Source organism: Oncorhynchus mykiss, chromosome 27, assembly GCF_057628025.1.
Source record: "Oncorhynchus mykiss isolate SJ-2025 chromosome 27, ASM5762802v1, whole genome shotgun sequence".
Lineage (NCBI taxonomy): Eukaryota > Metazoa > Chordata > Actinopteri > Salmoniformes > Salmonidae > Oncorhynchus > Oncorhynchus mykiss.
In genome coordinates this window covers 18,679,100-18,691,415 of record NC_143048.1, presented here as the reverse complement: position 1 = coordinate 18,691,415, position 12,316 = coordinate 18,679,100, and the positions used below count along the sequence as shown (strand labels likewise).

The window sequence follows — 12,316 nt, the reverse complement described above, 5'->3', positions numbered from 1 at the left end:
GACTATGGGCTGTAAACAACTGCCTGCATTCTCCACCTCATGCGTCATAAACTGTGAGTGTTAGGGTTCAGGGTACGTGTACTGTGTAGTTTCTGGTGTGTATGCTGTGTACTGTGTACTGTGTAGTTTCCGCTGTTTGTGCAGAATCTAGTGAACAGTAGTCGTGTTCTGTTCATCTAACCAGAGAGAGAGAGAGAGAGAGAGACTGCCCTCCCTGACGGTAGGGTTATCTCTATGGTCCTGCCAACCTCACATATCGCTGTCTCTCATAGCGCATGTGAGGCAGCTCAAAACAATTATTAACTTGTTAGTTGGTTTTGTTTGGTGCAGACTCAACTCTTCAAGTAGCTCTGAGAAAGAATTTGATTCGATTGCCCCATTTCCAAAGGTACAGTAAAGTTGCACAGCTCATTTTAAAAATGTAATTTCAAACACATGCAAACAATCAACAGATAATAGAAATAAATGATCTTGTTCCTTTCTGTTAGAAGTTAAGTGATAACAGACCCATATCACCAACAAACACTGGTATGAGGGCTCTCTTACACAAACACTGGTATGAGGGCTCTCTTACACAAACACTGGTATGAGGGCTCTCTTACACAAGCACTGTTATGAGGGCTCTCTTACACAAACACTGTTATGAGGGCTCTCTTACACAAACACTGTTATGAGGGCTCTCTTACACAAACACTGGTATGAGGGCTCTCTTACACAAACACTGGTATGAGGGCTCTCTTACACAAACACTGGTATGAGGGCTCTCTTACACAAACACTGTTATGAGGGCTCTCTTACACAAACACTGGTATGAGGGCTCTCTTACACAAACACTGTTATGAGGGCTCTCTTACACAAACACTGGTATGAGGGCTCTCTTACACAAACACTGTTATGAGGGCTCTCTTACACAAACACTGGTATGAGGGCTTTCTTAAACAAAAACGTTTTTAGAAGGGTGTTATGTTTTCTGGATTTTTTATCCCCATAATGCATCACTGGGAATTTCTCAAATTTCCTCCCACAACAATTGAGTTTGAATTCTGAATTCAATTTTTTAAAGGCTCTTGGATGTATGAGACACTAGCTTGTGTTTGTGGCATTGTTTGTTCCTCTGACATGTAGACAGACAGGCTGAGCGAGGCCTCCCTCCCTAACATCTCTAGTGTATTAAAGAGTTCATATGGCTCTGGTATTTACAGCCACACTCTGAACCTCCTCTCCTCTACACACTCTTATCCTCTCCAATAGTCATAGGCTCCTCTATGTCACACTCCCCTCAGTCCCCTAGGTGGGGCTAAACACAAACTTACTTCTGACAGAATCCATTTTTCACTCCTACCTCAGTGTGAGTTTTGTTTGTGTGGTTTAATAATTAGGAGTTGATATACAGATCAGTGACTGGCACTGGAGGACTTAGCTCCTTTAAGTCCATCTGGAGTGTGTTTGTGGCTTTTTAAATCTGGAGGCCAGCTTTGTTCTGAATACAATGACTTACAGCCTCCAGTGGTGCCTGCCTGTTCACAGAGGTGACTAATGCTGCATTATGGAACCATGTCTGTCTGGACCTTGTCTGACTAGAACAAGATAACTTTCTGTCTAGCTACTTGTTTTCAGACAGGAACGGTGGATCTATGTTCTGGCTTCTACATGCCAGTGTGGTTTCCACAGGCATGTGTTTTCCATAGCATAAGTGAATACCATATGTATGATCTTGTCTTGGTTTTTTCTTTAATTTAAACGTAATCTCAATTTAAACGTAATCTCAATTTAAACTTAATCTCAATTTAAACGTAATCTCAATTTAAACGTAATCTTAATTTAATCATAATCTCAATTTAAACGTAATCTCTATTTAAACGTAATCTCAATTTAAACGTAATCTTAATTTAAACGTAATCTCAATTTAAACGTAATCTCAATTTAAACGGAATCTCAATTTAAACGTAATCTCAACAGAGTCTGAAGTACAAAATCTGAAGTGAGAGCAAATTATCAGTATGAAAATGATTACTAAATAAAAATCTCAAGGATGACAACACCTTCCGTCAATCCTACAACTATTTCACTGTACAGTAGCATGTCCACCACACAGTATTAGCGTAGGAGTGAGTAACATGGTCTTGGAGGGGTGCTGGGTGGTCCAGGCGTGGCTTTGACTTTGATGTGTTGCATTTCTCCCTCTTAGTTCCTCAACCAGCCAGCCTAGTGAGTCTCTCCTACTATATAAGTTCCCTCTCCCCAGCCAGATCCCATTTCTCAGTGTTCCTTTGTACCTGGAGGAGCTTCCTGGGATATCATCATGAAGATCCTGTTTGCAGCTCTCCTTGCTGTGTTTGTCCTGTCTAACTTTGACATGGTGGACTCTTCTTATGATAAGATAGTCTACCACAGTAAAGTCAGAGCTAGAAAAGAGGGGTAAGTTTATTATTTTGGTTATTATTGTTATTAATATTGGTAATAGAAGTAGTTGTAGTAGCAGTATTGTTATTATGATTGCTATTATTATTTGTATTATTATTGTTGTTATTATTACTATTATTATCTGAAGGGCTTGCTCTGCAGTCACTGATTTATGCTGATCCATACACAGTCTCTACAAATGTGTCATGCAAAAGTCATTTTTAATGCAAACTTGCTGAGTTGAAACAATACTCTTTTTCTGCTTTTATAATAATTTACAGAGACTTTAATTCTGAATATGATTATTTCATAAATGATAAATTGATCATGCTTTAAAGTTCACTACATTTAAGAGCTAATGTCAAATCAAATCAAATCAAATGGTATTGGTCACACGGTTAGCAGATGTTAATGCGAGTGTAGCAAAATGATTGTGCTTCTAGTTCCGACAGTGCAGTAATATCTAACAAGTAACCTAACAAATTCACAACAACTACCTTATGCACACAAATGTAAAGGAATGAATTAGAATATGTACATATAAATATATGGATGAGCGATGGCCAAACGGCATAGGCAAGATGCAGTAGATGGTATAGAGTACAGTATATACATATGAGATGAGTAATGTAGGATATGTAGACATTATTAAAGTTGTGTTATTTAAAGTGACAAGTGATACATTTATTACATCCATTTATATATATTTTTAAAGTGGCCAGAGATTTGAGTCAGTATGTTGGCAGCAGTCACTCTGTGTTAGTGATGGCTGTTTAACAGTCTGATGGCCTTGAGATAGAAGCTGTTTTTCAGTCTCTGTCCCCGCTTTGATGCACTTGTACTGACCTCGCCTTCTGGATGGTACGGATTCATGTAAAGAACTTGCTATGTCAGATACATTTTTATGAAAGAAAATATTACCAAATTGACAAAAGTGAAATAACAAAAGTGAAATGTACTGTGAAAGTGAAATAACAAAAGTGAAATATACTGTGAAAGTGAAATAACAAAAGTGAAATATACTGTGAAAGTGAAATAAGGATAAGAAATCAAACATACATATACTGTAGTATTTACTACATGATATGCTGCATGCAGAACACTTTAGCTGTTCCAACTGTGTTCATTTAACATTCTGTCTCCTCTGTTTCCCTGGCGACCGCTAGACCCAACGTGTGCGCTCTGCAGCAGGTCATGGGGACCAAGAAGAAGTACTTCAGCACGTGTCGTAACTGGTATCAAGGGGCCATCTGTGGAAAGAAAGCGTAAGTGACTTTTAGTTCTTTTTTAGGCTCCTCCTGGACACATTCTTTCCTCTGGGTTTAAAGAGGAATAATATGACACTGCTAGGTTTAGCTTCAGGGCTTTGATAGGGACCACTGTGTGGACCACAGAGGATGTGTCACAAATGGCATTGTGTTACCTATATAGTGCACTACTTTTGACCAGAGTCCGTAGGCTTCTGATCAAAAGTAGTGCACTATACAAAGAATAGGGTGCCATTAGGGACAGACATGAACCCAGGAATGACGTAGTCTCATGTACCATACAGAAATGTCCGAATGACACCTGGATGCTCCCTAGTGCCATGGAAACCACAGAACCTCAGAGCAGGGCTTAATAATAGAATAATAATAATAATAATAACAATAATTATTAAGTGGGTGCTTATATTTGTCCTTTTTCACATATGCACAAGTAAGTGTGTATTAATACACGTGTGAATTGGAAATGTGTGTTTTTGCATATCCCAACTCCCCCGTTGGTATACAGCCAGGGGTCACATTCCTTCACTTGGAAGTCAATGTAACATATTTATGTGTCTTTCGTGAGGCTTTGAATCAGTTCCAGAGCCGAATATGGTACGGATTATGCGGGTTATGTGTTATGGTACAGATTATACGGGTTATGTGTTATGGTACAGATTATACGGGTTATGTGTTATGGTACAGATTATACGTGGTATGTGTTATGGTACAGATTATACGGGTTATGTGTTATGGTACAGATTATACGTGGTATGTGTTATGGTACAGATTATACAGGGTATGTGTTATGGTACAGATTATACGTGGTATGTGTTATGGTACAGATTATACGTGGTATGTGTTATGGTACAGATTATACGGGTTATGTGTTATGGTACAGATTATACGGGTTATGTGTTATGGTACAGATTATACGGGTTATGTGTTATGGTACAGATTATACGTGGTATGTGTTATGGTACAGATTATACAGGTTATGTGTTATGGTACAGATTATACGTGGTATGTGTTATGGTACAGATTATACGTGTTATGTGTTATGGTACAGATTATACGTGGTATGTGTTATGGTACAGATTATACGTGGTATGTGTTATGGTATGGCTTAAACGGGTTATGTGTTATGGTACAGATTATACGTGGTATGTGTTATGGTAGGGAGTTTTAGGGAAGATAACAAAGGTCTGTGTTATCTTTGACTTAATTTGTCACCAACATCAGAGGATGTAGGAGGATGTTGAGAAACAAAGAGACCTTTAACGGAACTATGCCTGAATTTGAACTTGAGAGGGAGAGCAGTTAAGAAGGATAGGTTAAATTAACATAAAAATGAACAGCACTCAAGATTAATCTAGGAGGATGATGGACCATCAAATACCCTCTCTTCATCCAGTGTATGTTGGGAAACAAAGACTAGTCTGAAGCAGAGGAGTTCAGAGGGTTTAGTAATGAACGTCAAAGGAACAAGATTTAAGATTATACCCAAGCAAGCCTTCAACTCTTGCACGAAACATCAATGCACAACCACATGCATTATAAAGGTCCTAGTTACTATGGTTATGATGGTTATTATGGTATGGTGAGCGTGGACGCCGTAGGGGCGCCACTGTGGTTCACTGCTGGATCCTGGCTCTGATAGGGCAGTAATGTGTCAGCCATATTTACTGGTTGGAGGTTGAAACATTGGAAACTGAGTGAGTACAGACAGAGAGGACAGAGCCCACATAGTACAGAGAGGTTTCCCCACATAGTGCTGCTCACATGGTGCTGCTGCTGCTCACATAGTGCTGCTCACATAGTGCTGCTCACATAGTGCTGCTGCTGCTCACATAGTGCTGCTCACATAGTGCTGTTCACATAGTGCTGCTCACATAGTGCTGCTCACATAGTGCTGCTCACATAGTGCTGCTCACATAGTGCTGCTGCTGCTCACATAGTGCTGCTCACATAGTGCTGCTCACATAGTGCTGCTGCTGCTCACATAGTGCTGCTCACATAGTGCTGCTCACATAGTGCTGCCCAAATAGTCCTGCTGCTCACATAGTGCTGCTGCTGCTCACATAGTGCTGCCCAAATAGTCCTGCTGCTCACATGGTGCTGCTGCTGCTCACATAGTGCTGCTCACATAGTGCTGCCCAAATAGTCCTGCTGCTCACATAGTGCTGCTGCTGCTCACATAGTGCTGCCCAAATAGTCCTGCTGCTCACATAGTGCTGCTGCTGCTCACATAGTGCTGCTCTCATAGTGCTGCTCACATAGTGCTGCTGCTGCTCACATAGTGCTGCTCACATAGTGCTGCCCAAATAGTCCTGCTGCTCACATACTTCTGTTGCTGCTCACATAATGCTGCTGCTCACATAATGCTGATGCTCACATAATGCTGCTGCTCACATAATGCTGCTGCTCACATAGTGCTGCTGCTCACATAGTGCTGCTCACATAGTGCTGCTTCTCACATAATGCTGCTGCTCACATAGTGCTGCTGCTCCCGTAGTGCTGCTGCTCACATAGTGCTGCTGTCCACATGGTGCTGCTGCTCAAATAGTGCTGCTGCTCACATAGTGCTGCTGCTCACAGTGCTGCTGTCCACATAGTGCTGCTGTCCACATGGTGCTGCTGCTCAAATAGTGCTGCTGTCCACATGGTGCTGCTGCTCAAATAGTGCTGCTGCTCACATAGTGCTGCTGCTCACAGTGCTGCTGTCCACATAGTGCTGCTGTCCACATGGTGCTGCTGCTCAAATAGTGCTGCTGTCCACATGGTGCTGCTGCTCAAATAGTGCTGCTGCTCACATAGTGCTGCTGCTCACAGTGCTGCTGCTCACATAGTGCTGCTGTCCACATGGTGCTGCTGCTCAAATAGTGCTGCTGCTCACATAGTGCTGCTGCTCACAGTGCTGCTGTCCACATAGTGCTGCTGTCCACATGGTGCTGCTGCTCAAATAGTGCTGCTGCTCACATAGTGCTGCTCACATAGTGCTGCTTCTCACATAATGCTGCTGCTCACATAGTGCTGCTGCTCCCGTAGTGCTGCTGCTCACATAGTGCTGCTGTCCACATGGTGCTGCTGCTCAAATAGTGCTGCTGCTCACATAGTGCTGCTGCTCACAGTGCTGCTGTCCACATAGTGCTGCTGTCCACATAGTGCTGCTGCTCACATAGTGCTGCTGCTCACATAGTGCTGCTGTCCACATAGTGCTGCTGTCCACATAGTGCTGCTGTCCACATAGTGCTGCTCACATAGTGCTTGCTGCTGCTCACATAGTGCTGCTCACATAGTGCTGCTCACATAGTGCTGCTGCTCACATAATGCTGCTGCTGCTGCCCACATAGTGCTGCTGCTCACATAGTGCTGCTGCTCACATAGTGCTGCTGCTCAGATAGTGCTGCTACTCACATAGTGCTGCTGCTCACATAGTGCTTGCTGCTGCTCACATAGTGCTGCTCACATAGTGCTGCTCACATAGTGCTGCTGCTCACATAGTGCTGCCCACATAGTGCTTGCTGCTGCTCACATAGTGCTGCTGCTCACATAGTGCTGCTGCTCACATAGTGCTTGCTGCTGCTCACATAGTGCTGCTCACATAGTGCTGCTCACATAGTGCTGCTGCTCACATAATGCTGCTGCTGCTGTCCACATAGTGCTGCTGCTCACATAGTGCTGCTGCTCACATAGTGCTTGCTGCTGCTCACATAGTGCTGCTCACATAGTGCTGCTGCCCACATAGTGCTGCTCACATAGTGCTGCTCACATAGTGCTGCTGCTCACATAATGCTGCTGCTGCTGCCCACATAGTGCTGCTCACATAGTGCTGCCCACATAGTGCTGCTGCCCACATAGTGCTACCCACAAAGTGCTGTTCACATAGTGCTGCTCACATAGTGCTGCTCACACGAAACAGACACTCAGTACAACCAGATAGTATTTTGAGGACCACACTGGAAAAAAGTGTATTTCCAATATACTTTCATTTGTACTCTAGGATTTATTTCTAAGTGGTGCACTATACAAAGAATAGGGTGCCATTAGGGACAGACATGAACCCAGGAATGACGTAGTCTCATGTACCATACAGAAATGTCCAAATGACACCTGGATGCTCCCTAGTGCCATGGAAACCACAGAACCTCAGAGCAGGGCTTAATAATAGAATAATAATAATAATAATAACAATAATTATTAAGTGGGTGCTTATATTTGTCCTTTTTCACATATGCACAAGTAAGTGTGTATTAATACACGTGTGAATTGGAAATGTGTGTTTTTGCATATCCCAACTCCCCCGTTGGTATACAGCCAGGGGTCACATTCCTTCACTTGGAAGTCAATGTAACATATTTATGTGTCTTTCGTGAGGCTTTGAATCAGTTCCAGAGCCGAATATGGTACGGATTATGCGGGTTATGTGTTATGGTACAGATTATACGGGTTATGTGTTATGGTACAGATTATACGGGTTATGTGTTATGGTACAGATTATACGGGTTATGTGTTATGGTACAGATTATACGGGTTATGTGTTATGGTACAGATTATACGTGGTATGTGTTATGGTACAGATTATACGGGTTATGTGTTATGGTACAGATTATACGTGGTATGTGTTATGGTACAGATTATACAGGGTATGTGTTATGGTACAGATTATACGTGGTATGTGTTATGGTACAGATTATACGTGGTATGTGTTATGGTACAGATTATACGGGTTATGTGTTATGGTACAGATTATACGGGTTATGTGTTATGGTACAGATTATACGGGTTATGTGTTATGGTACAGATTATACGTGGTATGTGTTATGGTACAGATTATACAGGTTATGTGTTATGGTACAGATTATACGTGGTATGTGTTATGGTACAGATTATACGTGTTATGTGTTATGGTACAGATTATACGTGGTATGTGTTATGGTACAGATTATACGTGGTATGTGTTATGGTATGGCTTAAACGGGTTATGTGTTATGGTACAGATTATACGTGGTATGTGTTATGGTAGGGAGTTTTAGGGAAGATAACAAAGGTCTGTGTTATCTTTGACTTAATTTGTCACCAACATCAGAGGATGTAGGAGGATGTTGAGAAACAAAGAGACCTTTAACGGAACTATGCCTGAATTTGAACTTGAGAGGGAGAGCAGTTAAGAAGGATAGGTTAAATTAACATAAAAATGAACAGCACTCAAGATTAATCTAGGAGGATGATGGACCATCAAATACCCTCTCTTCATCCAGTGTATGTTGGGAAACAAAGACTAGTCTGAAGCAGAGGAGTTCAGAGGGTTTAGTAATGAACGTCAAAGGAACAAGATTTAAGATTATACCCAAGCAAGCCTTCAACTCTTGCACGAAACATCAATGCACAACCACATGCATTATAAAGGTCCTAGTTACTATGGTTATGATGGTTATTATGGTATGGTGAGCGTGGACGCCGTAGGGGCGCCACTGTGGTTCACTGCTGGATCCTGGCTCTGATAGGGCAGTAATGTGTCAGCCATATTTACTGGTTGGAGGTTGAAACATTGGAAACTGAGTGAGTACAGACAGAGAGGACAGAGCCCACATAGTACAGAGAGGTTTCCCCACATAGTGCTGCTCACATGGTGCTGCTGCTGCTCACATAGTGCTGCTCACATAGTGCTGCTCACATAGTGCTGCTGCTGCTCACATAGTGCTGCTCACATAGTGCTGTTCACATAGTGCTGCTCACATAGTGCTGCTCACATAGTGCTGCTCACATAGTGCTGCTCACATAGTGCTGCTGCTGCTCACATAGTGCTGCTCACATAGTGCTGCTCACATAGTGCTGCTGCTGCTCACATAGTGCTGCTCACATAGTGCTGCTCACATAGTGCTGCCCAAATAGTCCTGCTGCTCACATAGTGCTGCTGCTGCTCACATAGTGCTGCCCAAATAGTCCTGCTGCTCACATGGTGCTGCTGCTGCTCACATAGTGCTGCTCACATAGTGCTGCCCAAATAGTCCTGCTGCTCACATAGTGCTGCTGCTGCTCACATAGTGCTGCCCAAATAGTCCTGCTGCTCACATAGTGCTGCTGCTGCTCACATAGTGCTGCTCTCATAGTGCTGCTCACATAGTGCTGCTGCTGCTCACATAGTGCTGCTCACATAGTGCTGCCCAAATAGTCCTGCTGCTCACATACTTCTGTTGCTGCTCACATAATGCTGCTGCTCACATAATGCTGATGCTCACATAATGCTGCTGCTCACATAATGCTGCTGCTCACATAGTGCTGCTGCTCACATAGTGCTGCTCACATAGTGCTGCTTCTCACATAATGCTGCTGCTCACATAGTGCTGCTGCTCCCGTAGTGCTGCTGCTCACATAGTGCTGCTGTCCACATGGTGCTGCTGCTCAAATAGTGCTGCTGCTCACATAGTGCTGCTGCTCACAGTGCTGCTGTCCACATAGTGCTGCTGTCCACATGGTGCTGCTGCTCAAATAGTGCTGCTGTCCACATGGTGCTGCTGCTCAAATAGTGCTGCTGCTCACATAGTGCTGCTGCTCACAGTGCTGCTGTCCACATAGTGCTGCTGTCCACATGGTGCTGCTGCTCAAATAGTGCTGCTGTCCACATGGTGCTGCTGCTCAAATAGTGCTGCTGCTCACATAGTGCTGCTGCTCACAGTGCTGCTGCTCACATAGTGCTGCTGTCCACATGGTGCTGCTGCTCAAATAGTGCTGCTGCTCACATAGTGCTGCTGCTCACAGTGCTGCTGTCCACATAGTGCTGCTGTCCACATGGTGCTGCTGCTCAAATAGTGCTGCTGCTCACATAGTGCTGCTCACATAGTGCTGCTTCTCACATAATGCTGCTGCTCACATAGTGCTGCTGCTCCCGTAGTGCTGCTGCTCACATAGTGCTGCTGTCCACATGGTGCTGCTGCTCAAATAGTGCTGCTGCTCACATAGTGCTGCTGCTCACAGTGCTGCTGTCCACATAGTGCTGCTGTCCACATAGTGCTGCTGCTCACATAGTGCTGCTGCTCACATAGTGCTGCTGTCCACATAGTGCTGCTGTCCACATAGTGCTGCTGTCCACATAGTGCTGCTCACATAGTGCTTGCTGCTGCTCACATAGTGCTGCTCACATAGTGCTGCTCACATAGTGCTGCTGCTCACATAATGCTGCTGCTGCTGCCCACATAGTGCTGCTGCTCACATAGTGCTGCTGCTCACATAGTGCTGCTGCTCAGATAGTGCTGCTACTCACATAGTGCTGCTGCTCACATAGTGCTTGCTGCTGCTCACATAGTGCTGCTCACATAGTGCTGCTCACATAGTGCTGCTGCTCACATAGTGCTGCCCACATAGTGCTTGCTGCTGCTCACATAGTGCTGCTGCTCACATAGTGCTGCTGCTCACATAGTGCTTGCTGCTGCTCACATAGTGCTGCTCACATAGTGCTGCTCACATAGTGCTGCTGCTCACATAATGCTGCTGCTGCTGTCCACATAGTGCTGCTGCTCACATAGTGCTGCTGCTCACATAGTGCTTGCTGCTGCTCACATAGTGCTGCTCACATAGTGCTGCTGCCCACATAGTGCTGCTCACATAGTGCTGCTCACATAGTGCTGCTGCTCACATAATGCTGCTGCTGCTGCCCACATAGTGCTGCTCACATAGTGCTGCCCACATAGTGCTGCTGCCCACATAGTGCTACCCACAAAGTGCTGTTCACATAGTGCTGCTCACATAGTGCTGCTCACACGAAACAGACACTCAGTACAACCAGATAGTATTTTGAGGACCACACTGGAAAAAAGTGTATTTCCAATATACTTTCATTTGTACTCTAGGATTTATTTCTAAGTGGTGCACTATACAAAGAATAGGGTGCCATTAGGGACAGACATGAACCCAGGAATGACGTAGTCTCATGTACCATACAGAAATGTCCAAATGACACCTGGATGCTCCCTAGTGCCATGGAAACCACAGAACCTCAGAGCAGGGCTTAATAATAGAATAATAATAATAATAATAACAATAATTATTAAGTGGGTGCTTATATTTGTCCTTTTTCACATATGCACCAGTAAGTGTGTATTAATACACGTGTGAATTGGAAATGTGTGTTTTTGCATATCCCAACTCCCCCGTTGGTATACAGCCAGGGGTCACATTCCTTCACTTGGAAGTCAATGTAACAGATTTATGTGTCTTTCGTGAGGCTTTGAATCAGTTCCAGAGTCGAATATGGTACGGATTATACGGGTTATGTGTTATGGTACAGATTATACGTGGTATGTGTTATGGTACAGATTATACGTGGTATGTGTTATGGTACAGATTATACGGGTTATGTGTTATGGTACAGATTATACGTGGTATGTGTTATGGTACAGATTATACGGGTTATGTGTTATGGTACAGATTATACGTGGTATGTGTTATGGTACAGATTATACGTGGTATGTGTTATGGTACAGATTATACGTGGTATGTGTTATGGTACAGATTATACGTGGTATGTGTTATGGTACAGATTATACGGGTTTTGTGTTATGGTACAGATTATACGGGTTATGTGTTATGGTACAGATTATACGTGGTATGTGTTATGGTACAGATTATACAGGTTATGTGTTATGGTACAGATTATACAGGTTATG

At 43.5% G+C, this 12,316-nt stretch overlaps 1 protein-coding gene across 1 annotated transcript in view; it reads left to right on the top strand.

Annotated features, from left to right (window-relative positions):
- Positions 1-1,484: 1,484 nt before the first annotated feature.
- LOC110507664 (periostin) overlaps positions 1,485-12,316 on the top strand; it is a 51,737-nt gene continuing 40,905 nt past the window's right edge. Inside the window, exons 1-2 of the mRNA XM_036964821.2 lie at positions 1,485-2,418; positions 3,570-3,668. Coding sequence (XP_036820716.1) covers positions 2,303-2,418; positions 3,570-3,668 — 215 coding nt within the window. The 5' untranslated portion in view covers positions 1,485-2,302. The remainder of the gene's footprint in view (positions 2,419-3,569; positions 3,669-12,316) is intronic.